Raw genomic sequence first — 27437 nt, 5'->3', positions numbered from 1 at the left:
TAGATATATACATATACACAGTGTGCTAGTATAAGTCGAGGTCAGAAAACCCACCGCAGAGAAGAAGAAAGTCCTCTCTCAGCAGAGCCCTGTGATCCATATTCATGAGCGAGGGGCGTGGCTTAGCCCGTAGGGGGCGTGTCCAGGGGAGCCCGGCTGGTCCATAAAAAGGCGCGCTCTGCCTGCGGCTGCCCTCTTTCGCCGCCTCCCTCCCTGGGAATCCCGCATCTCCTCCTCCTCCTCCTCTCCTGGAGCCTGCTGCATCCTTCGACCCGGGCTCTTGAGGGATCTCTTTCCTCCCCCCACCCTTCCAGGAGTGAGACATCCCCCCATGGCCGTGGAGAAGGAGAAGAAGACCTGCGGGCAAGTCATGACCGAGTGGAAGGAGTTCGTGTGGAACCCCAGGACGCACCAGTTTTTGGGGCGCACCGGCAGCAGCTGGGGTGAGTTTCCCCAGGGGATCTGGGCAGAGGAAGCCAGGAGCGGGTCCAGGAGTCCACAGGCGAGGAAGGAAGGAAGGAGGCAGGAGGGAAAGATGCAGCAGTTTCCTTCCTTCCTTCCTTCCTTCCTTCCTTCCTTCCTTCCTTCCTTCCTTCCTTCCTTCCTTCCTTCCTTCCTTCCTTCCTTCCTTCCTTCCTTCCTTCCTTCCTTCCTTCCTTCCTTCCTTCCTTCCTTCCTCGACTGCGGATTTCATGACAAGAGAGAGGAGTTCAAGGACTCCTTTGCAGCGGATTATTCCAAGCAGAAGGATTATTTTGGTGGAAGGATTATTTGGGGTTGAGCAAGTCGCAAGAGCCAAGCCGAACCCCTTTCTTCAGATGCGAAACCTCTCCTATCTCTCTCTATATATATATATGTAGGAAAATCTCAGAATGATGGAGTATTATGTAATGGGGAGGCTTGTCTGGGTTTCGGATCTTAAGATGGGTCGGGAAGGGAGACAACACTTCAATGCCAAGGCATTTAATTCATTATTATTATTGGATCTGAAGTGGGATCTACGTTGCCCTATAATCCTGTTAGATATGCACCCTTTAAAACTGCATGATAGGACGGTGTGGATCCAACCTCTGATCCAATAGCAATAACAAGACAACAACAATAATAATATAAGAAGAAGATGAAGAACAAGATGCAGGCAAAATGTCAGGAAAGAATGCTTCTGGACCATGGCCGTACAGCCCAGAAAACTCACAGCAACCCAGTGATTCCAGCCATGAAAGCCTTCGACAACACAATAATGATAAATCTATGTTAAAGCACAGAAATGGGTTAACCGAACCTTGGAAGCATCATCAAATTGTCCTTTTTTTGCTCTGTCTAAGGTTGATTTGGTCCCATATGACGGCATGATTTGGCAATATGGATACAGCCCCAAGGCTTAAATAAAAAGGTCTGTTTGGGGGAAATGTCTTCATTAAGACTGTATCTATCCACCCAAATAAAGGAACAACCAAGGAGTCTTATGTGAATCTGGAAACCACAATTTGCCCCTTTTTTCTATACCAAGCAAAAACAAAAAATGTAGAATTGCCGGTTAGGATTTGCAAGCGTCTTCATGGGGACAGATCTGACCTGTGCAATGTTCTTAGATTAATGGCGATGAATCGTGCAAGGAGGAATATGCCGAAAGACCCCTCCACTTTAGGAACAGATGCCTGTATCCATTCAATACATTCTGAAACATTGATGAAGGAGAGGGAATCAGGAGGAACCCAGATGTCTTCTTTGAGCTGCTTTGAATCCCCATTTTAAGAGAGTATTATTATTATTATTAATAATAATAGTAATAATAATACTTTTAAAATGTGGATAAAATGTTTCAGTGTTGGGTGGGGTGATAATCCATTGAAAGCACTGCAAAAAAGCCTGGAAAATCAGTGCAAAAAGGGACAGGAGATGGAACATGGAGGATTGCTTCAACTGGGTTCTACAGAATGAATGGAGTCAGATGGGGATGGTTTTGAATACAGAGAGAAAATCAGGGTCAAGATGGGTTTACCCACCAAGTATGAGCATCCCAGATATGAACCCAACAGGCCTGAGATATTTTTTTGAGGCTGCATTTCCCCATGGTAATAGGATTACTAGAGTATGGCTTTTGGGGGGTGGTGGGTTGTTTCTGCACCCCGTTATTTAAAAACCCTGTTTCACCGCAAGGTGCTGTTGGCACCACCCCAGCTGAATGGGAAAGTAGGTCATGGTTTTCCTTCCGCCGAGTTGGCCTCAAAGCCCCCTCCCCCACCATCCGCCCAGTCTGTCAACAAGCCCCCCCTAGACCAAACCTCCTGGCTCTGGAGGGAAAATGGGGGGGGGGGCATGGCTGGTGCAGCATCTGTTCTCCCTCCTGTTTTGTCCTCCCTTAAAAGCCCCTCTCTGTCTCCATCAGCCCCTCGGGTGGGCCGGCTAAGCCAACAGCTCCCCCAAATAGACATTTCCACGATGTGCATATTGGCACTCCCATTTTCTGCACCCCAGATATACATTTTCTGTATCCCCCCATTTTCTACACTTCCATTTCCTGTCCTGTATGCATTTTCTGCCTGCCGATTTCCACACTGTCTATTTATCTCTCTGGCTTCCTGTACCTGAGTATATATGCATTTCTGCACCCTACATATGCATTTCATGCTTCATATACACATTTTCTGCACTTCGATTTCTTGTCTTGTATACATATTTTCTACTTCTCAATTTCTACATTGCTCTATGTCTGTCTGTCTGTCTTGTTTTTTCCCTGTACATACATATGGATTTCTTCACCCTATACACATATTTCCTGCTTCATATACATATTTTCCGCATTCCAGGCCCTACACTACCATCTTTTTTTGCATTGCCATCTATCTATCCATCTATCCGTCATCTACCTATCTATATTTCCTGCACCCTGTTTCTGATATTCTCATATCTATGTTTCCTGTACCCACACATATACAAACAGGAGTGCAAACTCCTGTTTCATTTACACCTGTATATACATTCCTTGCTTCATATACACATTTTCTGCATTTCTTGCTCTGTATCCATATTTTCTGCATTCTAGGCCCTACACTACCAACTTTTTGCATTGCCATCTATCTATCTTATCTATATCTGTCTACCTATCTATCCACATTTCTTGCACCCTGTTCCTGATATTCTCATATCTGTGTTTCCTGTACCCTCACATATACAAACACCTGCACTTCTGTTTTCATGTACCCCTGTTTATACATTCCCTGCTTCATATACACATTTTCTGCACCCTAATTACTACCTTTTTCTGCCTTCCAAGTCCTGCACCAGTATATATATGTGTGTGTGTGTATAGACACATTCATATACATATGCCTCCATATATACATATCCTATATTCTCACATATACACCTTTTCTGCTCTCCTGTATCGTTTAACCCGTATGTACAGTTCCTGATTCATATACACTTTTTCTGTATCCTGATGTATACATCTTCTGCACCATTCCTTGCATGCCCACCCACCTGCATTCTCCTCATCTTTATTCACAGCCAGGCATTTCCAAATCTGATCTGATCCCTGCACCTTTCTGCTCTTAAGACACCCCCTTAATTTTCAAAAATGTCATTTTATACATCTTTCTTCGATACCAGTTGACACTGTAGTGTCCAGGGATCCCCCCCCCCATATATAGAGCCAGATCTTTTCTGTCTCTGGAACCCTAGAGAGTTGGATCCTCCGAGATGGGGGCCTCCTCCTCACCCCAAATCTGACCCACTGAGAATGGCAGAGGATGGAGATGTGGGGGAGGCGGTTGGCTATAGGGCATTGCTTCAATTTGGGGGGAAATGAGGACTATCTGGAGGATGAGATTGAAGGAAATGTGCAGTCTGTGTGGGTTGGGTGCAAGGGGTGGGGAGTTCTTCTTCTCTAGAAGGATTAAACTCAACCTTTGGATATGCCGCAGTGCAAACTTGGGGGGGGGGGGGAGAGAGAGAGAAAACCCAGACTTGATTGCTGTCTTGAAAACATAGAGGAAAACAGTCATTCCAGAAACCTTTTTTGACTATTGGACTCCCAACTAAATCCCCATCCCTTTCCACCAATTTATACTTCCAATCATTCTTTGCAGTCCCTTCCCAAATATCTTGCAGTTTTTCTTTGCCAATATATTTGAAAGCTGGTGGGAAAATGGCTTCCTCAATTTCCCCCCCCTTTCTGGCTTATATTTTTGGGGTGAAAAGGGGAACCCAATAGCATAAATCTTGAAACAGAGCTGCCTTGGATCAGTGGATCACGCCACAAGGAGGTGTATCCCTCCCTCCCACTCCTCAGTTTGGCATTCATTGCAATTTATGACTCCTTGGCTTCGGAGATTGGGTTTGTATGTGCTGATGTGGGGCAGGAAGGTTGGCAGGCAGTGCCTTCGGAGCCTGGCTTGGATTTCACTGCAGAAAGCAAGATGATGCGACTGCAGTGCCTGAGACGATTTGAAAGAGAGCAGCAATTTTTTCCTTATTTTCTGCCTTTGCCGCCGCAGGAAGAAGAGGTGTCATATGTAATATTGGGAGGAGGAGTTGGCACAGGATTTATTCTGCCTTATGCAGAGGGCAGAAGATATGGTTCTGGGTAGAAGATTTTTTTGCAGGGAGTTGGGCATTAGGAGCAAATGGTCTGCAAGATGCCTCATTTCTCTCCATGTTTGCATTTGTATTTGGAAATTGGTGGAAAGACATGAGTATCAGATTAGAATCCAAGAATGATAGAGTTGAAGGGGTCCCCCTAAGGCTATTCCAATCCAACCTCATTCTGCCAGCCAGGAAAACACAATCAAAACCCTCCTGGCAGATGGCCATTCAACCTCTGCTTACAAGGCCAACTTCAGCCTTCCCTCCAGGAGTTTTTGGACTTCAACTCCCACAATTCCTAACAGCCATGGGAGTTGAAGTCCAAAACCACCTGGAGGGCTGGAGTTTGCCCATACCCAATGTGTGCTTGGTTTTCCAAACTCTGGAGAGCTGGAAAGTGAGAAACAGGGAGCTTAGATAGGATTTCAGTGGTGTGGATATATTATGGGTTGGAAACAGGACCTTAATACAGTAGATTCACCCAAGAAGGGCAGTTTTGGGGTCTCCCTGAGCATGTTATTGCTCTGCCGGCCTCTGTGTGCTCACGTGTGAGAGCTCAACACATGCAAAAGGGACACAAACAAGATTAGCGTTGCATGTCAGCTCTGCCTCTCCTTTGGACACGGCCCAAGGTTCCGGGGTTGACCTCACCCAAGCTGCAGTTTCCAGGTGAGATCTGGAATAAAATTGGGGCCAAATCTGCTTGGGAATGGCCCCTCTTTTTGGACATGACTTTGTTCAGAAAATATATCTTGAATAAGGCGGACAACCATTGATGGGTCTGGAGTTTGTCAGCCCTTCCAGAAGCTGCAAAGTTTGGCCAAAATGACAAATCCCAGATCCTACAGAAAACCAGCTTCTGGTTCATGAAAGGCATTTCTCTCTGTTTTACACACACAACACATACACACCCCAGAACAAGGGTGATTCAAGGGTATTTTGCTATTGCTGTGAGCCTTTTTTGAGTCATTATCTTGTAGTGACCCTAAGGGGGTTTGCTTGGCAAGATTTGTTCAGAGAAGGTTTGCCATGGCCTTCCTCTGATGCCTGGAGAGAGTAAATTTGTGAGTTTCTGGTGGCTAAGCATGAATTTGCACCTTGGTCTCTCAGACTAGTAATACACACACACACACACTAACCTTTAAACATATGCATACTAAACTATATTTGAAGTAGGATTTCTGGTCAGTTCATATTTAAGTGCCTTCCAGCAAAAATGTAATGACAAGGATTTATGTAGAGTCAATCTTGCAGTTGGTTTGTCAGAATAACTTTGGGAGGCCTTTTCATCATTATAACTTTTGCAAAGCTCACTTAGGGTGCATCTTAACCAGGTATGAGCAAACTTTGGCCCTCCAGGTGTTTTGGATTTCAACTCCCACAGCCGGTAGGCTGTTAGTAATGGTGAGAGTTGAAGTCCCAAACAGCTGAAGGGCCAAAATTTGCCCATGCCTGATCTAAACTGTCCAGTTATCACTCTGTACTATGGAAACCCAAGAGTTGTAATTTCCCAGTCTTTCATCTTCTCTGCCAAAGAGGGCTGTTGTGTCACCAAACTACCATTGTTCCATAGCATTGAGCCAAGGCGGTTGAAAGGGGGTCAATCTATATTCATTCGACAGTGTAGATACGTCCTGGGTTTACCATGTAAAGAAATTGTGGAATGCATTGTTCATGGGGAGTATTTTTAGATGTGTAATAAGATTACTACAGATTTTTTTTGCCCCCCCCCTCCCCCATAATTGGTAATACCACTGCAACACATTGGAAAGTTCAAAGATTTTGGAGACAGAAGGGGTCCTAAAGGTCACCTAGTCTAACCACTTATACTATGTAATATGGTTTTTTTTTGTTCCTGGAATATAATTGTCATTTCCTAATTTGTTCTATCATAAAAACATGGGGAAAGTTGATTAAATTGCAAAAATTTTGGTTTTGTGGAACATCCTGTATAGCACATTTGGCTATAGTTTTTCAATGAATATCTCATAGAGTCTCAACCAATTCAACATAGTTTGTGGCAGCCACAAAATCAAAGTATCTGCGGCATAATAACTACTTTCAAAGTAAGTACTGCACAATTAAACAGGAACAATACTTTCAAACCAGGAAGAGAAAAATGTTTCACATTTTGTTACATAGTGTTATTTTTCCAAATTATTCCAGATTTCTTTCCTTCTTTCCCTGGGGATTGTTTCCGCCCCCTTGTTTCCCTTTGTTTTGGCCGGCTCCTGGCTGACAGAGGCTAGTCCTCGGCTGTGTCAGGGTGCATTACAGGGCTGGCACTGGATGGCCCTGAGTTCAATTTAGGAGATTTATTTCTTTGTAACATGGCCTATATCTGAACTGGGCTCCAATTAAAGTGTTGCAATGGGGATCAACGCAGGGCCTGTGTCACGGAGCCCTTGAGCCGCAATTTTGTACCGGAGGCGGAAGGAGGTGCCTGGCAGCTTCCTCCGCAGCCTCAGTTTCCCGTCCTGCGAAATGGGCACAAGTGACCTACTTCTGTAATTGCCTCCCCGAAAGGAGGCCTGATGCCAATGTGTTGATATCACCTTCCGTGTTAGGTGACCCAGGCTTTGCAGGAGAGTTTGCACAACCTTCGTGTAATTCTAGAGACAACAATATGTTCCTAGTTTGAAACTGTTATTTCCTCTTCAATGGTGACGTTCTTACTTTCAAAGTAGTTGTTATACTCCAGAAACTTCATTTTTGTGGCACAAACTATAACAAATTGGTTATTTATTTATCATGTCAGAAGCAAATTGAGAATACAGTTATTATATATGGACAAACCACAAATGAAGTTAAAATCTTGGCATTATACTAATTTTCTTTGACCAGAAGCTGGCCACTTGGAGTGTCTCTGGTGTCACTGATATGGGAAACTCCATGAATTGTGCATGTGGCAGGGCTCAGGCCGCATTGTAGCAAGCGGTCTGTGGTTTGCTCTTCTCGCATGTCGTGGGCTCCACTTTGTAGCCCCATTTCTTAAGGTTGGCTCTGCATCTCATGGTGCCAGAGCGCAGTCTGTTCAGCATGTTCCAAGTCACCCAGTCTTCTGTGTGCCCAGGAGGGATTTTCTCATCCGGTATCAGCCACTGATTGAGGTTCTGGGTTTTAGCCTGCCACTTTTGGACTCTTGCTTGCTGAGGTGTTCCTGCAAGTATCTCTGAGGATCTTAGGAAGCTGTTTCTTGATTTAAGGCATTGGCATGCTGGCTGATATCCAAACTGAGGATTGGACCAAAGATGTCAATGCCTTGGTCCTTTCATTGCTAGCTGCTAATTCCTGGTGGATGTCAGGTGGTGCAATACCGGCTAAACAATATAATTTCTCCAGTGGTGTGGGGCGTAGGCATCCTGTGATAATGTGGCATGTCTCATTAAGAGCCACATCCACTGTTTTAACATTGTGAGATGTGTTCCACACTGGGCATGCATATTCAGCAGCAGAGTAGCAAAGCGCAAGGGCAGATGTCTTCACTGTGTTTGTGCCACTCAGTTTTTATATAATATTATTTACTATTTGCTTGATAGTAAAGCAGTGCTTCTTGTAAGTCAGAGCACAGTACAGAGTGACTCCCAGGTATTTTGGTGTGCTGCAGTGTTTCAGTGATATTCCTTCTCAGATCATCCTCAGAGCTCAAGGTGCTTGTCTGTTCTTAAGGTGAAAAGCACACATCTGCATTTTAGATTATTAGGAATCAGTTGGTTTTCCCTGTAGTAGGCAGCAAGAGCACCTAAAGCTTTGGAGAGCTTCTGTTCAATAATTTCAAAACTCCCTGCCTGAGCGGTGATGGCATGTTCGTCAGCATAGTTAGAGTCTCAACTGTGGTTGAGACTCTATGAGATATTCATTGGAAAACTAGAGCAAAGGGTGCTCCAGCAGGATGTCCTTCCCATAGAAACAAAGTTTTGACAATTTAATAAACTTTATGATAGAGCCAATTAAGAAATGACATTTATAACCCAGGAACAAAAATCATATTACATACTGTAAGCGGTTGGACTAGATGACTTTTAGGAACCCTTCCATCTCTAAAATCTTTGAACTTTCCAATGTGTTGCAGTGGTATCACCAATGCTGGAGGAACCAGAACCAATTAGGAAATGACATTTATAACCCAGGAACAAAAATCACGTTACATAGTGTAATGGGAGTTGTAGCAAAACTGGAGAGCTCCAAGATCGTGGAAATTGATGGCATTTTCCGATCAGATTCCAAAAAAAATGCCTATTTTTGGTGTAAAAGGAGAGCCGAGAAGAACGAGCTGTTTCTGAGGATATTATAACCAGGTTATTTTAAAAAAGGTGTTAAGTGAAAAAAAAGAGGCAGAACTGTTGCATTTCCACACATAGTAGTCTTATGGAAAGACAGGATGACACACGCAAAAAAGATCATCCCACTGTCACTTTGGTCCTCACAATTGTTATTTTTACTGTCTTATTTCTTCAGGAAACTTTCCTCCAAGATTTGTAAAAGGCAGAAAAGAATAGTAATGCCATTAGCAAATGTGTGTGGATTGCCTTTATCTTCCCTACAAATAGTTTGAAAACCATATTAAACTATTTTGCATGTAATAAAACAGGCTTTGGGTGTCGTACTAGGGGTGCACCTATACCAGGCATGGGCAAACTTGGGCCCGCCAGTTGTTTTGGACTTCAACTCCCATAATTCCTAACAGCCTCGGGCCTTTCCTTTCCCTCCTCAGCTGCTTCAGTTGACGCCCAAAACACTTGGAGGGCCTGTTGACTTAGGGAAATCCCGTTAATTTTATAGGATATTCTTAATCAAAGCATGTTCAGTGGGGTTTTGCCAGTTCCTTCCTTGGAAATATTCCATAAAGCCCCTGAGGCTCATTTGTGGTCTCCCATCCAAGTGCTAACCAGGGCTGGCCTGGCTTAGCTTCCAAGATCAGGCAGGACCACTGGTGTCTTTTAAGGGTATTACTGTTTAGACCTAGTTTAACCTAAGTTTTATTTCTAGTCCCAACTACAGCAAACCCAATGAACCAGTGGGATTTTTGTATATTGCTTACAATTCAGCAACTGATTTAGGGACTTCATTTTAGTTGGGATAAACCCAGAAAATTCAGGACTGAGGCATTTATCGCTTAAGTACTTTGGTGTTTTGAGTGAGAAAATAAAATGGGTCCTCGGGTAACTCTTTCTTGGGTCCCACCTACACTGCCATATAAAATCCAGATTATCTGCTATGAACTGGATAATATGAGTATACACAGCCATATAATCCAGTTCAAATCAGATAATTTGGATTTAATATGGCAATATAGATGGTGCCTTAGAGAGAACATTACTTTCTGTTTGTTACATGGCAGAGTAGAAACTCTGTGTGTGTGTGTGTGTGTGTGTGTGTGTGATGTGTGTGAGATATATATACAGTTGAGATATATATACAGTTAACACAAACCTGTTCCCAATACCAGCTACTCATAACAGCCTTGCAATATATATATATATATATTGCAAGGCTGTTATGAGTAGCTGGTATTGGGAACAGGTTTGTGTTAACTGTGGGCAAAACTAGAACAAAGGCTACATTTTGTGATGCTTTGGGATGGATGAGCATATATTCTCCCAACTTGAGTCATGGCTTTTTCTAATAGAAACTCAAGTTTGTAGCAGTTTAAGCAAGCTAAGGACGAAGAAGGAGAAGGAAAAAGAAAGTGGAGGTGAATCTACACTGCAGAATTTATGCCGGTTGACATCCATTTTAAATGGAATGGTAGGAGTTGTAGTTTGCCAAGGCCTTTGACCTTCCTTGCCAAAGAGAGTGGGTGCCACACCAAACTACAGCTCCTGGGATTCCATAGCACAGAGGCACGATGGTTCAAGTGGGGTCAGACTGCATTCATTTTACAATGTAGATGCACCTTCGGACATTTTAAAAAAGCAATTGCAAAAGCCGGATGACACCTGCTGGACTCCTAACTCCTTAAGACAAGGATGAATTGTCAGAATGAAGGCTGGAAAGGGGCGTTTGTACCTTTTCACAGTTGTGCAAAAGAGGGAAGTCCAGGTTTGGTTTGTTACTGCTTGTGTGACACCTGGTTTTCGTGACTCTTCGACGCAACCATGAAGATATGGACTTCTGGGATTTGTTTGCCTGGTGAAGCACTGGAATTCCTTGGCAGAGAATGCTAAAGGCCTTGTAAAACTACAGCTCCCAGGATTCCATAGCATTGAGTCATAGCTATTTCAAGTGGTGCCAGATTTGCATTATTTATATACAATGTAGAAGCACTCTTGAAATTGGGAAGCCGATATGTTTATCCTAAACTAGGCATGGACAAACTAATAATAATAACAATAACACTTTATTTATATTCTGCCCTATTTCCCCAAGAGACTCAGGGCGGATCACAGTACACATACACATTCAATGCCATTTGGACAGACAGGACAGGATAGGACAGAACAGACAGAAAGAAGGTAAACTTGGGCTCTCCAGGTGTTTTGGACTTCATGTCTTACCATTCCTAACACCCAATACACTTAGAGGGCTGACGTTTTCCCATACCTGGTCTACATGCATTTTTGGAATTTGCTGCAAATTGTATTTTTAGTATTTACTGCAATGCTACTTGGACTGGAGCCAGTTTGAGTGTTGGGTTGCTGCTCTTGTGGGGATTTCACCTTTGGTAGGCAGGTAAATGGTATTTTGTGATGAAGCAGCACTTTAAATAAAGCATACTATTATCTCCTTTATGGAAGATGTCACTTAGCAATGTCTTGCATTTCTCGCTTGGCAGACTGGACTGCCTGTTTTGATTGTAAAGGCAGTCTCTGTAGAACAAGCCTCTAAAAATTGGCTTTCTTAGCATGGCTCCGGATGATAGGAGTTGTAGTCAGATTGGAATTGTAGTCAGAAACATCTTGATGGTTTACTTTTGTGTAAAGGATCAGAGGTGGATGATTGTTGGCAAGGGACACCACCACTTTCTGGCAACACTAGGAACAGGATTTGGGGTGAAATTTTAATTTGTGGAGTTCAGCGTAGATGGGGTTTTTTGTGTGCTTTTGTTGGTTTACAGGTCAGGAAACGTCTGGAGGCTTTTGGAGGGTGGCTTTGGGAATTGGATTTAGGTTAGTATGTGCATGATATGTTAGGTTAGTGTGTTTGCTTTTAGTTTAGTTTTGTAGCATGTTATAGTGGCCGGTTAGGTAGCTCACTCCAGGCATGGATGGCATTGTGGTTTCTTCCAGCAAATCCTGACTATCCCCTTTACCTGTATGCAGCCATATCTATACTTTTAAAATCCTTAAAATATTTTATGGGATAGAATAGGGTTTTGGGTATGTCTCTCTGCCCCTTTCCCTTCCTCCAAGATCCCGCTGCCAGATAGATAGCCCAGATGTCCTCCCATTGAACCCCTCAAGATAGGTATATTCAGGGAGGATAGATGGATCTCGGATTTCACAATCACCCATCTTCTAATTAAATTGGCATGGAGCCCTCATACCAAGTGAGATGGGTGCTGTGGGGCCAAGATCTGTATGTTAGTGTGTGTGTTTGTGTGCAGAACCAATCACATATAGAAGGAAAATAGATTCTGCATGTAGCACGCTGCTGGTGTCAAGAGGGCGGTTGAATCGCCTATCAATTTTAGTATGAACTTTTAAAGGGATTTCTCCAAGGTGCTGAACTCTAATTTAAAACTGAAGGATAGAAAAACGGCCGTGCTGTACGGTATTTTGAAATAAAGGAGAAAGAAAAGTTGGGAAATTGAAAATAGAAAGCCCTAACTAATGCTTCCTACCTCTTCGTAAGAAAAATCTAATTATTTTTGTCATAAAACTTCATGCCCCTGGTAGATTAACTTTCCAGCAGTCCTTTGCATACTATTAGGGATACTGTCATTCCTGTCACTGACTCTGGAGGCTTTAAAGCAGAGGATGGATGGCCATCTGTCAGGAGGGCTTGAATTGTGTTTTCCTTTCCTTTATGGCAGAAGAGGGTTGGACTGGATGGCCCTTGGGGTCTCTTCTAGCTCTTAAGATTCTATGATGTACTTATCATTCATATATATCATATAATATCTCTTTCAGTCGTATCTATCATATCTATAGCTGTTGGAGTGCTTGACGGTGTCATCCTGCCTGGCATAAATGGAGTTGGACTGGGAGGCCCTTGAGGTCGCTTCCAACTCTTAAGATTCATATATATAAATCATATTTATGGCCGGATGGCCATCTGTTGGGAGAGCTTGTATGGTGTCTCTTCCTGCCTGGCAGAAGGCAATAAAACTGGATGGACTTTGGGGTCTCTTCCAATTCTATGATTCTATGTTTTCCAGCAGCAAATGGAGTCAGATGGCACAACTGTAATGTTGGGGTTATGTAGCACACACACACATACACTGATAGCTTTGATCCCGATAAAACATGGCCTCTTCTCCTTCTTGCAGCCCTGATCCTGCTCTTCTATCTCATCTTCTATGGCTTCCTCACGGCGCTCTTCACCCTCACCATGTGGGTTATGTTGCAAACAGTGGACCCCAACATCCCCAAGTATCAAGACCGCCTCTCTGTCCCAGGTAAGTTTTACTCAGTTGATGTCTTTTCAGTCCCATTTGGAGCAAAGGTTTGTCAGAAGACATGAGCTGGGTCTGGCTTTCTTCTGCTGCCTTGGTGCAAGGGCCCTGAGCATCTAATCTGCAAAACGGGCTGAGATTATGGGTTGTTTCAAAAATGTAGCATTGCTACATTTCAAAAATGTAGCAACTGGGACGGGGGACTACAGGCCCAGAATCCTCCAGCGTGTCACATGCAAAAGGAGCAGGATAGCATTACAAAAAGAGGATTTTCAGGGTTGCAATTCCAAGGAAAGAGCTGAACATTTATGTTGAGGATTCTGGGCCTTGTACTCCATAAAAAAGGAGACTTTCCCATATCTGGGCAAAAGGCCCAGGATACCATTTGCCAGAAGGAGGATTCTGGAGGTTACGATCCCAAAACAGGAAAAATTCCTAGCTGGGGATTCTTTGTCTTGTAGTTAAAAATAAAACTTGCCTAACTGAGCAAAAGGAGCAGGGTAGCATTAAAGGAGGAGGGTTCTGGAGGTTATAGTCACACATTTCGCTGGGGATTCTGGGAGTTGCAGAAATGAGTCTTTCCCAGCCCTGAACAGAAGGCAAGCATAGCTGTAAAGGTTTTGGGGCTTGTAGTCCTATAATAAAACCCATTCCAATCCAGGACAGCTGGAGCAAAAAGAGCAAAACTCTTGGTAAAACTGTCATATTTCTGTGCCGTCACAGCAGCATTTGGACTTTATTTATCCTGATGGAGAGGGAGAAAGTGGAAATAATGGTGTCCTCTTTCTGAGAATTTTTGGAATTGTTGTCCCGGAGGGGATGGTTGGAGTCTTTCTAGTACATCATTCCCATATCCCTCAAACTACAACTCCCAGAATTCTTTGGGATCAGCAAAAAGTGGCCTTTGGATATTTACGGTGCACCTATAATGTGATTTTGAATACAAACAGATGCCTCACTCAGAAAGAAGAGGAATGTGAGCCTCTTCCATTTTTAATGTGATTTATTAATGTGTTGCATTTTTTTTGTGGACTGGCACAGGCTCAGAATTGCACTCTGGAGCTTGCCTGCCTTTGAATTAGAAGCTTCACTATGAATATTTTATGTCTGCTAATTGGCATGTTTTAAAATTGTTTTTAATTCTATTTGTGGTGTAGATTTTTATTTTTGCACATTTTAAGGGTGCAGAAGTTTATGTGTACTTGTTTTAGTGTAGCAAGTTGCCCTTTCTCCCAGGATTGGGTTGCTGTTATTGTTTTTCCTATTATTATTTGCTGTTGTTTGCCTTAAGGTCTTTTCTGACTTACGGCAACTCTAAGGTTTAACCTAACATGGAGTTGTCTTGGCAAGATTTGTCAAATGAGGTTTGCTTTTGCCTTCTCCTGGGGCCGAGAATGTGAAATCCAATGGATTTCTATGACCAAGAAGATATTTGAACCCAGGTCTCTAGGTTTGTAATCAACACACTACCTACGATACCATTCTGGTTCCAGTGACTGCTGTTACTAATACATTTGGGCCTCCATATCCACAGAATCTGTATCCACATATTACAACTATCCATTGCTTAAAATATTCTATATATATAATTTTGCCATTTTATATAAGGATGCAATTTCACTATGCCATTGTATATATTGAGATTTTTGTATCCATGGGGTGTGTGTGTGTCCTGGAACTAAGCCAGGTGAATACCTAAGGCCTAGTGGATTGTCTTTCATGTTTTAATGATGTCGGTATATTTGGAAAGCAGCCTTCTACCACTTTCTTCCCATCTTCTGTCTGCTCATTCTGTTAAGAGCTGTGCGCATTTGACTTGGTCATCATCACATTTGGGCAGCCAAGAACAGTCACTGTCATCCTTGCTGGGAATTATATCTGCAGAAAGAGGCTGAAAAGAGCAGCAGAGAAAACGTAGGCCAACAAGGAAAGCCAAGTAGATGAATCATGAAATGATAGAATTGATAGAGACCCCAAGGGCCATCCAGTCCAACCCTTTTTTGGCCAGGCAGGAAAACACAATCAAAGCCCTTCAACAGATGGGCATCCAGCCTCTATTTAAAATCTCCAGAGAAGGAAACTGTCCCGGATTCCAAGGAAGCACAGACCACTTATTGACTTACAGTCAGGAAGTTCTTTCTAATGTTTAAGTAGAATCAGAGGCATTGGCTTTTTAAATTGCTGCATCACACTGTTGACTCGTGTTCAGCTTGTAGTCAACTAAAACTTCTAGATCTCTTTCCCATGGGCTCTTTTCAAGCTTTTCAAAATTCATTTGTATGCCGCTTCCAATTTCCCCCAGGTATGATGATCCGCCCGAAGACGGATGCTCTGGAGATCACCTACAACGTTTCCAACACTGAGGTCTGGGAGAGTTACGTAAAGATGCTCAATAACTTCTTGGGAGGTAAGTGAATACCAAAGAAGGCAGGTTGACCCTGCAATCCTCTTGCCAATATGTGGCAATCTGTGGTGCATTGCAGGACAATATGGAGAAAAGGCTGTGATGGGAAGGAAGATCGCCTGCTTGTAGCTGGTTTCATCCAATGCTCTTTCCTACCATGCACCTACAGAACTATTGCTTTTCTGTTGAGCAGTTTTGAAGTTTATGTAGTCCAGGCATGGGCAAATTTCACTTCCAACTCCCACAATTCCTAACAGCGGGTAGGCTTTTAGGAATTATGGGAGTTGAAGTCCAAAACACCTGGAGGGGCGAAGTTTGCCCATGCCTATGTAGTCTCTCTTCAGTGTAGAAGCACCAATTTAGCACACAATGTAGAAGCACAATGTAGAAGCACCCATAGACCTATTTCCTCCTTTCCCAGTCTGTCATATAAAGGATAACGCTTTGCAGACCCACCCCATAGCGAGCCAATACTTTTAAAATAAATTCCTAATGAAAGTTATTGAAAGCTTTATCCGCAACTAGAAATAGAAGCACAACTTCTCTGTTAAGGTCTTGTTCAGCAACCTCTTGTATGTTTAACATTGACCTTCTTTGCAAAGTTGTTGTCAAGATGACATAATACGGGTTTTAAAGTCTCTTTTGAGTAGTGCTTAATATATCTTTGGACTCATGCTATTCAACAGCTTGGGGAAAGGGCTCATTTGCCCCCAGTGCCGTTTGTGGCTTCAAAGGGTGGCTCCTGAGGCTTCCAGGCTTCCTTTCCTTGAGATAAATTAACCTGTTTGATCTCCAGCAAGCAGCACGATGATGCTTTGTTCTATTTTTACTCGCCCTGCAATGGCGGAGCGGCAAATCCTTTTAAATTATTTTTGCCGGCCTTTGTTATCCCTTCATCATAGGGCTGGTTAATTAACTTAGAGAGCTGATAGCTTGAAGGAAGACGCGGTGACCGCGTCCGAGGCTTAGAGGCCTCTTAGAGGGATCAGGCGAGTCGGCAGGGAATATGAAATGGTCAGCGGTCCAGATCGAAGGAGCCTCCAAGCTCAGGGGCAGCATATCCCTATACTTTAAGGACACACAGGGAGGATGGTTACTCTTCATTGCCTGCTCTTGAGCCTAATTAATGTAAACCAGGCAAACCCCTCCATTTCCTACCAGCTGTTAGGAATTGTGGGAGTTGAAATCCAAAATACCTGGAGGGCCAAAGTTTGCCCATAACTGGGCTAAACCTTTTAACACATTAAAAAGACCCATTGCAACAACAAGTTAGAATTTCATAAAACATATTAAAGCCTTGCACAGATTGGGCATCTCTTTATCTGGAATCCCAAAGCCTTCCAAAATCTAAAAATGGGATGGCTGCAATAGTGACATCTTTGCTTTCTGGTGGTTCTTTCTATATGCATTTTGTTTCATGTACATAATTGTTTCAAATATGAGTATAAAATAACCTTCATGATGTACAAATAAGGTGCGTATGAAACATCAGTGAAATGCATGTTTTGCCTTGGGTCCCATCTCCAAGAGATTTCATTATGTACATATAGACAGGTACAGTAGAGTCTCACTTATCCAAGCTAAACAGGCCAGCAAAAGCTTGGATAAGCGAATATCTTGGATAATAAGGAGGGATTAAGGAAAAGCCTATTAAACATCAAATTAGGTCATGATTTTACAAATTAAGCACCAAAACATCATGTTAGACAACATATTTAACAGAAAAAGTAGTTCGATACGCAGTAATGTTATGTTGTAATTACTGTATGTACAAATTTAGCACCAAAATATCACGATATATTGAAAACATTGACTACAAAAATGGCTTGGATAATCCAGAAGCTTGGATAGCGAGTCTTGGATAAGTGAGACTCTACTGTATTCCAAAAACCCAATATCTTGTTCCAAGCATTTTGAAAGAGGGGTACTTGGCCTGTATCCTGGGCAGGTTTGTATAAAACTAGGGCTGCATCTACACTGTAGAATTAATTTAGTTTGACATTTAGCTTTAACTGCCATGGCTCGATGCAGTGGATTCATAGATGCTAGTTTTACAAAGAGTTTTGATGCCTCACTCCCAGAACTCAATAACATTGAGCCATGGAAGTTAAAATTGTCAAACTGCACTAATTCTGTAGTGTAGATGCACCCCAAAGGTGTGAGTAAACAGTCATATTTTTGTTTGGTGCTGCAATGGTGGCAACTTTGTGCATTGCACTTGATAAGCAATATCTTTGGTTTTTTCCCCCTCTCCTCTTGCAGCCTATAATAATTCAAAGCAAGTGGCCGCCAATGAGTTCTGCCGCCCGGGGCAATACAATGAACAGCCCGACAACGGGGTGCTGAATATCCCCAAGCGGGCTTGCCAGTTCAACCGCACAATGCTGGGCGACTGCTCGGGCCTCAATGACACCAGCTATGGCTACCGGGACGGGCGTCCTTGTGTCCTGGTCAAAATGAACCGGGTAGGTGGAAGGGAGTTGAGCTAGATGGCTTTTGGGGATCTCTCCAGCTCTAGGATTCTAGGAGGCTGCCGTTTTTTGGCCACAGGGCTGTAGGGGGAAGCGGGTTAGGCATTAGGGATTTCTAGTTCATTAAGACAGAATGATTCTTTCTTCCCAAAGGAAAGCAAACAGCACTATCTTCCTTAGGCAGACAGAACAAACAGATTGGTCCTTTTCGGGAAACAGCTGTATCTATTTGTGCAAACAGCTCTATCTTCTTCCAGTGCTGAATGGGGGAGAAGTGTGGTCTTAAAAAAGCCGGCTAGTCTTTGGCCCAATTAGACTTTATTTTTGATCCAGAAGTGAGAGCTCGGGAAGGTCAATTTGAGATTCTTATCCTGACCTGCAGACGTTCTGCAATATTTGAGATTTATCCAGGCTGGGATTCTTATAAATATTACAGAATCCTAGAATTAGAAGGTTTTCCACTTAATAGGATTATGTCATGGAATCCTGGGTGTTGTAATTTTACAAGTTCTTTAGTTTTCTCTGCCAAAGAGTTTTCTCTGCCAAACTAGAGTTCCCAGAAACCCATAGGATTCAGTCAGGGCAATTAAACAGGGCCAAACTGCATCAATTCTTAGTGTAAATTAGGCATGGGAAAACTTGGGCCCTCCAGGTGTTTTGGACTTCACAGCTGGTAGGCTTTTAGGAATTGTGGGAGTTGAAGTCCAAAGCACCTGGAGAGGCGAAGTTTGCCCACGCCAGGTGTTAATGCATAGAAGGGATTCCAAGGGATATCTAGTTCAATCTTCTTGCACTAGAAAGAAAAGTCCTTGCAGTTTATTAATCTATTAATTTCTTTTCTTCTCCACCCTCATTTTGTTTTTTCAGGTCATCAATTTTTACGCTGGAGCCAACAAGACGATGAATATCTCTTGCTTCCCAAAGGTATAGCTTTGGCACCTGCCTCCCGCAGATTTCCTTCCTCCCGCAGATTTCCTTCCTCCTCCTTCTCCTCTATCCTTCTTTTGTTTTGTCTTTCTCTTCTCGCTTGTCACTCACTTCATTCTGTTATTAACGTTCCACTGTGTTTACCTCCTTGTCTCTTGGGGGGAAAAAACAAAACACCCCACTGCATGCCTCCAGAGACCCAGGTCCAAGCACGAGGTAAGGGCTCATCTCACCAAAAACCATTAGAGGACAGAAGTAGAAACTGTCCAGAATGATAGTGCTTTGCGGATGACCGAAGCAACGGCGGGACTCGCCCCTTGCTTATTTTTGCCTTCTTGCTTCTGGAAATAGTGATAGAGATGTCGGCTTTTCAGTTCCCCTTTGCCTTCATAGAATCATAGTTGGAAGAGACCACAAGGGCCATCCAGACCAACCCCATTGGCCACACCATTCAAACCCTCCTGACAGATGACTATCCACCTCTGCTTAAAAGCATCCAGAGAAAGAGACCCCATTGCTTTTCCTAATGCAGTGTATTCATAAAATCATAGAGTTGGGAGAGACCCCAAGGACCATCCAGTCCAACCCCCTTCTGCTGGAAAACACAATCTAAGCTCTCCCAACAGATGGCCGTCCAGCTCTGCTTAAGAAACCTCCAGAGAAGAAGGTAATTCCACTGGATTCCAAGGCAGCAGTGTATTTTCAAGGCAAACATTCTTCTGATTGTTTAGGTGGAATCTCTTTTTCTGCAATTTGATTCCATGGCTCCATTGAGTCCTAGTCTCTGGAGCAGCAGAAAACAAGTTTGGCCATCCTCAGTGTGATATTCTTCCAAATAGTTAAACATGGCTCTCAGGTTCTCTCTTAGCCTTCCCTTCTCCAGGATAAACATCCCTAGCTTCTTAAGCTGCTCCTTAGAGGGATTCATCATTTCCAAGCCTTTAATCATATCGATGGCCCTTCTCTGGGCCCCTGCCATCTTGTTCATCTCCTTCTTTAATTGCTTTGTCCAGAACTGGACATAATAATATTCAAGGTGAGGTCTGACCAAAACAGAATAGAGCGGGACTATGACTTCCCTTGATCTCTATACTCTTATTGATGCAGCCTTAAATGGCATTGGCCTTTTTAGTTGCAACACCACAGTGTTGATTCATGTTCAGCTTGTGGTCTATTTAGATGCCTAAATCCAGTATGCTCTACTCTCCTTGCTGCTGGGAGATCTAGTGGTCCCAATCCCCATAGTAGTGCCTACCTTTTCTTCTACTTAGAGGCTTCTACAAACAAGTCTTATCTAACTTTGCTTTCCTGCAAATACCCGTATGGCAGACTTCCTTAGCTGCTTTCCAAGGCAGAGCTTTTCACTTCCATCGTTAGATATTCTAAAATACTAATGTCTTGGCTGTGGTTGGTTGCTGCTGCTTTTCTTTGTCTGCTGAGAATGTGAATAACCTGCTACTGGGGATGAATCAGGTTGTCAAATTACCCCTTGAAATTAACACTGAAATTATGCTTTTTTGTGAGAGTTCAAGACCTATTTCACTTCTAGCCCTGAGCTTCCTCTAGCATCAGTTTGTCTGGAGCAGGGGAATGCTCCTTTCCCCCTTTTGCAAAAGTTAGAAAATTCTACAATTTTTTGGGGAAAAACTCCATTTTGGAATTCCAGAGAAACTTGAATGCCGCTTATTAACTCCTCCAAATGTCAGTACCTCCTTCAGTCTCTCCCATTGAATAAACGAGGGTATTTCATGCAGAAAAATAAGAAAACAAGTGCATGCTGAAACCTTTGGCAACTTCTAAATGCAGGAAAGCATTCTCTTACTTTGGCTGTTGTCAAGGAATAGAGAGTTTAACTGCATTGTATGGCAGTGTATATGGAGCTTAAGGATCTCTTTATGTCCTCCATTGTGACTTTATGGTCAACTTCCAATAAGATTATTCTAAAGCAGAGGTTCTCAACCTGTGGGTCCCCGGGAGTTTTGGCTTACAACTCCCAGAAATTCCAGCCAGTTTATCAGCTGTTAGGATTTCTGGGAGTTGAAGGCCAAAACATCTGTGGACTCACAGGTTGAGAACCACTGTTCTAAAGGATCTCCAAATGCCTCTCATAAGGTCCTCTAATGTGATATTTTACATTACATGACCTAGAGACTCTTAATCTGGATCTGCACTGCCATATAAATGCAATTTCAGAATACAGATTCAGTGTATTGAACTAAATTATATGGCCATACAGCATTCTAAAACTGGATCATATGGCAGTGTCGATGGCCATGTAAAGCATGTTAATCAAATCTGCAAATGTGGAGGGCTTCACCGTATTGCCTTCAATCCGCACCTTCATATATTTTATGAAAATTGGGGGGTTTTCCCTTAATTTCCTACCGAGTATCAAATTCCGATTTTGGGGTGGCACACTTGTACAAGACATCACTGTTGTTCCTTCATCTATCTTTCTCACTTTTAAAAAATATTTATGTTACTGTTGTTTCTTCTGTGCCATCATCCTCTCTTCTCTGACTGATTTGTTTCGTCTGTCTTTCTCTTCTCCGTTTCCGTCTTCAGAAGAAAAAAACCCCACTGGATGACTTGATAGTAAGAACCGTGGGCCAACGGGGCCGGGCGGGGGACCCCCATTTTGGAGCATGGAGCTGGGAAGGACCAGAATTGGGGCACAATTGTTTGGACTACATCTCCCAGCGTCCTTCAGTAGATTGCAGGAGTTGTAGCCCAAATAAGGGCTTAGTAGGGATAGGTTCAGGGTGGGGATGAGGAATGGACACTACCGATAAGAGCAGAAAGGGGTAATAATGGCTGATAGAGCATTAATAGTGTGCTAATAGTGTTTGTGGGTCAAGTGGGATTGAGTGAAGGCTGCCTATAGATTGGGAATGGGGCGATACCATATTGACTTGAGTCTAATGTGCCATTGAATCTAATGCGCACCTTGATTTCCAAAACCTTGAAACCAAAAAAGTATTTGCTGCTAAATATAATGTCCGGCGGCAAAAAGTGCACTCTTTGTAATTTGGCCAAAAAAGGTGTATACAGTGTATTACAGTTGCTGCCTGCTTAGAATTCCTTCTTTAAAAACCAAAGTGTTAGAACAACAAAACTTCCAGCAACGGAAAGGAAAACCTTGCTATAGAATCAATCCATTTTAATTGTCTTGGTTCAATGCAATGGAAAAATAGGAGCTGTAGTTTTACAAGGTCTTGAGCCTTCTCTGCCTCACCAAACTACAAATCCCATGATCCCATAGCATTGAGCCATGGCCATTAAATTGGAGATGACGTCCCACAAATAGGAGCTCCAGATTCAGCTTCCCATTTGGCTTTGACTTAGCACTAAGATGATCATATGACACAGATCTAATGCGCACCCTCATTTTGTCCAGGTCATTTAGCTCCAAAAAGTTGAGTATTAAATTCGAGTAATATGGTATTAAAGCACTAGTTTTACACTTTTGTTTTTTTCCTTCTCACAGAAAGAAGAAGATGCCCAGAAACTGGGAGAGATGGCCATGTTTCCTGCCAATGGGAACATTGATCTCATGTACTTCCCTTATTATGGCAAAAAAGTACAGGTAAGTAATATGGCTTGGTCTATCTTAGAAATCAACTAGGAAGATAGTAATTGTATATCAGGCATGGACAAACTGGAGAAGAGCAAACCACAGACCACCTACTACAATGCAGTCTGAGCCCTGCTACATGCACAATGGAGGACCTTCTTATAGCAACACCAGAGGCACTCCAAGTGGCCAGCTACTACTGGTCAAAGGACATTTAGTATAATGACCATTTTTTAAAACTTTGTGTTTTCAAATACATTACAACTTGTACCCTCGGTTCGCTTCTGACACGATAAAAAAATGAGCAAACTCCCTATCTGCTTTAATGTCCAGCTTTTCACAACTATACATAGAAATGGGGAACACCATAGTATATAGACAATCCTAAAATTAGTATTCAATTATATATTGTCACACTTTTAGGATTTTGCCCACTTTTTTCATAGCTGCCATTCTAAGGGCCCTTCCAGACAGGCTGTATATCCCAGGATCTGATTCCAGGTTTTCTGCTTTAAACTGGATTATATGAATCCGCACTGCCAGATAATCTGGGATAAACAGAAAACCTGGGATCAGATCCTGGGATATACAGCCTGTCTGGAAGGGCCCTTAGTCCTTGTCTTCCATATTATGTAAAATAATGGTGCTATCTGATTATAACTGTTACAGTAGAGTCTCACTTATCCAATGTTCTGGATTATCCAACGCATTTTTGTAGTCAATGTTTTCAATACATAGTGATATTTTGGTGCTAAATTCGTAAATACTCTAATTACTACATAGCATTACTGTGTATTGAACTACCTTTTCTGTCAAATTTGTTGTGTAACATGATGTTTTGGTGTTTGATTTGTAAAATCATAACCTAATTTGATGTTTAATAGGCTTTTCCTTAATCTCTCCTTATTATCCAACATATTCGCTTATCCAACGTTCTGCCGGCCCGTTTACATTGGATAAGCGAGACTCTACTGTACTTTTAATTTTACTCTTCTTGGTTTATCATTGGTATATAATATAGTTTTGGGGAACATGTGTAGATCTTCCACATCTTTTTGGAAGCTGATTTAAATAAAAGAATAGCAATGGCCATTAAAAAGCAATGTATCTCAGTGGTGATATGCTGGCCTTCTGATTTCATTTTATATTATTATTTTAACCCCACTTAATCTCTAAAAAGGGACCCAAAGTGGCTAACACTCAAAGTAATACAATACGGACTATCAAAATGTCATTATTATTATTATTATTATTATTATTATTATTATTATTATTATTACTACTACTACTAAATACAATTTAAATGGCATATTATTATTATTATTATTATTATTATTATTATTATTATTATTACCCCGCTTTAGCTCTCTAAAAAAGAGGCCCAAAGTGGCTAACACTAAAAACAATACAATACAATCTAAATGTCATAATATCATTATTATTATTATTACTACTACTGCTATTATTATTACTACCGATTGTTAGGGATTATGGGAGCTAAAGTCCAGCCTCCGGTGGCCTAGGGGATAAAAGCCTTGTGACTTGAAGGTTGGGTTGCTGACCTGAAGGCTGCCAGGTTCAAATCCCACCCGGGGAGAGCGCGGATGAGCTCCCTCTATCAGCTGCAGCTCCATGCGGGGACATGAGAGAAGCCTCCCACAAGAATGGTAAAACATCAAAACATCCAGGCGTCCCATGAGCAACATCCTTGCAGACGGCCAATTCTCTCACTCCAGAAGCAACTCCGGTTGCTCCTGACACGAAAAAAAAAAAGCTAAAGTCCAAAATACCTGGAGGACCAAAGTTTGCATATTCCTCTAGTTCCTTTAGCATGGCTCTGTGGGTTAGCTTCAACTGCATGTAGTTGACCATAAGCTTGTACATGTGAACATACTTGCAAATGTACCTGCAAATGTGGGAGGTGCGATGACAGAACATACCTGTAAATGTGGTACAACAACAGTACATACAGTAGAGTCTCACTTATCCAAGATAAACGGGCCGGCAGAACCTTGGATAAGCAAATATGTTGGATAATAAGGAGGGATTAAGAAAAAAGCCTATTAAACATAAAATTATGATTTTACAAATTAAGCACCAAAACATCATGTTTCACAAGAAACTGACAGAAAAAGCAGTTCAATACACAGTAATGTTATGTAGTAATTACTGTATTTACGAATTTAGCACCAAAACATTGCAACATTTACTACAAAAACAATGACTACTAAAAGGCAGACTGCCTTGGATAATACAGAAGCTTGGATAAGTGAAGCTTGGATAAGTGAGACTCTACTGTACCTGTAAATGTACAAATTCCTCAACCTCAATGGTACATACAGTAGAGTCTCACTTATCCAACGTTCTGGATTATCCAACACATTTTTGTGGTCAATGTTTTCAATACATCGTGCTATTTTGGTGCTAAATTCGTAAATACAGTAATTGCAACGTAACATTACTGCGTATTGAACTACTTTTTCTGTGAAATTTGTTGTATAACATGATGTTTTGGTGCTTAATTTGTAAAATCATAACCTAATTTGATGTTTAATAGGCTTCTCCTTAATCTCTCCTTATTATCCAACATATTCGCTTATCCAACGTTCTGCCGGCCCGTTTATGTTGGATAAGTGAGACTCTACAGTATTTATGAATTTAGCACCAAAACATTGCAACATTTACTACAAAAACAATGGCTACTAAAAGGCAGACTGCCTTGGATAATACAGAAGCTTGGATAAGTGAAGCTTGGATAAGTGAGACTCTACTGTACCTGCAAATGTGGAAAGTCCGATGATGGTACATACCTGCAAATGTACCTGTAAATGTGGGAGGTCCAATGACGGTAACATCTTCCTCTCCTTCGCCTTGCTTGACCCGTGCCTTGTTTTCTCTCCAGGTCAACTACACGCAGCCGGTGGTGGCGGTCAAATTCCTCAACCTCACCTTCAACGAGGACCACAACATTGAGTGCAAGATCAATGCCGCCAACATCGCCACCACCGACGAGCGGGACAAGTTTGCCGGCCGCGTGGCCTTCAAGATCCGCGTCAACAAAGACTGAGAGCCGGGGGGTTGCTCGCCGTCCTTCGGCGTCCCCCCGTCCCTTTTGCACCCTTCTTTTCTCCTTCCGAGGATCCCGCTGGCCATTTCCCGGTCCACGCATGGACGAATTGATGACGGACGAGGTCCCGGAGGTCAATGGTGTCCATCTTGGCCACTGCTCCTCTTCCTCCCCGTCCTAGGGTCACTAACCTTGGCTACTAGACAATCCCATATTCCTTTTCCATCCTAAAATATGAAGGCTTTGCTGCTTCCAAAACCCGACCCGCCATCTTTTCCTCCCCTTCTGGAATGCTACTTTGGCTCATTCTCTAACCCAGGTGTGGGCAAACTTGGGCCCTCCCTCCAGGTGTTTTGGACTCCAACTCCCACAATTCCTAACAGCCGGTAGGCTGTTAGGAATTGTGGGAGTTGGAGTCCAAAACACCTGGAGGGCCCAAGTTGGCCCATGCATGTTTCTAACCTCACAATCTGTGACCCTGAATCCCCCCTTGTTTCCCCCTTCCTGAGATATTTCCTAATATAATAATAAAATGTATATAGATATTTTTTATATATATATTAAAAATTAAGGTACCGCCGAGCCCTCTTGTGTTTCTCCTGCCCTTCGCACAAACACATGCTCCTTTTCTTCTTTTGTTTCCCCCCTCCTCCCCAAAATCTTTTATATTCTTGCCTGGAAACTTGTTATTATTATGAACTAGATAATGGAGATTTTAAGTGTTCTCAGCAGGATTAATGGTGCATCTACGCTGCAGAGTTAATGCAGTTCGATATCATTATTTTTTAACTGCCATGGCTCTTGTATCTCGTCCATCTCTTTGAGATTCCTTGTCGCAAACTTGATGGTATATTAAATATTGCAGAATGCTAGAATCGGGGTGCATCTACATAGTAGAATTAATGCGGTTCAGCGCCACTTTAAACTGCCATGGCGCAATGGTATGAAATCATGGGAGTTGACTATTGGGCGCCATTTTGTCTCTGGCCTCATAAAGGCTTGGAGCCGCCATCTTGTGGGAAAACAAAGATTCTATTAATGTGAATATATATATATATATATATATCTCTGCATGAGGTTTAGGATATATAAGCCACTGACTTCTGAGGAGAACCTGTAAAATATTATTCTCCAGAAAACAAAATGGCTGCTCATCAATTGGGAAAGAAGTAAAACGGCTGCTCTCTTCAGTGTTAATAGCGGCCATTTTGTGGCTACTAATCCTGTCAGTAAATACTGCAGCATATTTTCAGCCTTTTGTGCTCTTCCCGAACTACAAAATGATGCCATAGTGTCTGACTTCTGAGGAGAACATGTGTAGGCCTTGAAATATTATTTTCCAGGAAACAAAATGGCTGCTCCTCCTTAATTTGGAAAAAAACAAAATGGCCGCTCTCTTCTGTGTGTTGATGTTTTTGAGGGATGGTGGACATATATTATCAACCTTTTGTGCTCTTCCCAAACCACAAAATGTCTGATATCTGAGGAGAACATGTATAGGCCATGAAATATTATTCTTCAGGAAACAAAATGTCTGCTTCTTATCAATTGGGAAAGAAACAAAATGGCCGCTCTCTTCTCTGTTGATGTCTTTGAGGAATGGTGACCATTTTGTGGCCTCTTGTGGCACATTATCAACCTTTTGTGCTCTTCCCGAACTACAAAATGATGCCATAATGTCTGACTTCTAAGGAGAACCTATGTAGGCTGTGAAATATTATTCTCCAGGAAACAAAATGGCTGCTCTCTTCCGTGTGTTGACGTCTTTGAGGAATGTCAGCCATTTTGTGGCCACCAATACTGCCAGTTAACACTGGCATATTATCAACATTTTGTGCTCTTCCCGAACT

At 42.4% G+C, this 27437-nt stretch overlaps 2 protein-coding genes across 4 annotated transcripts in view; one reads left to right on the top strand and one right to left on the bottom strand.

The window, feature by feature from the left end:
- The window catches only part of grk1 (G protein-coupled receptor kinase 1), a 79189-nt gene extending 53722 nt beyond the window's left edge, over nucleotides 1-25467 (bottom strand). Inside the window, exon 1 of one of the 2 annotated variants that reach the window (XM_062984538.1) lies at nucleotides 25331-25467. The gene's annotated coding sequence lies outside the window, so the exon portion shown is untranslated. The remainder of the gene's footprint in view (nucleotides 1-25330) is intronic. The other variant, XM_062984537.1, reaches the window with a different exon arrangement.
- Nucleotides 182-27437, top strand: atp1b2 (ATPase Na+/K+ transporting subunit beta 2). 2 transcript variants are annotated; one of them, XM_062984545.1, is made up of 8 exons: nucleotides 182-443; nucleotides 13019-13147; nucleotides 15447-15551; nucleotides 17811-18013; nucleotides 18887-18943; nucleotides 21512-21541; nucleotides 22434-22532; nucleotides 25423-27437. In XM_062984545.1, exons 1-8 carry the CDS (start codon nucleotides 332-334, stop codon nucleotides 25585-25587), a joined length of 900 nt encoding a protein of 299 aa, XP_062840615.1. In that variant the 5' UTR covers nucleotides 182-331; the 3' UTR covers nucleotides 25588-27437. The 2 variants fall into 2 exon arrangements, with proteins under 2 accessions (XP_062840615.1, XP_062840616.1); XM_062984546.1 differs by lacking the exon at nucleotides 21512-21541 and having other exon boundaries at nucleotides 183-443.

This window comes from Anolis carolinensis, chromosome 6 (genome assembly GCF_035594765.1).
Source record: "Anolis carolinensis isolate JA03-04 chromosome 6, rAnoCar3.1.pri, whole genome shotgun sequence".
NCBI lineage: Eukaryota > Metazoa > Chordata > Lepidosauria > Squamata > Dactyloidae > Anolis > Anolis carolinensis.
This window is presented reverse-complemented; position numbering and strand designations above follow the sequence as displayed.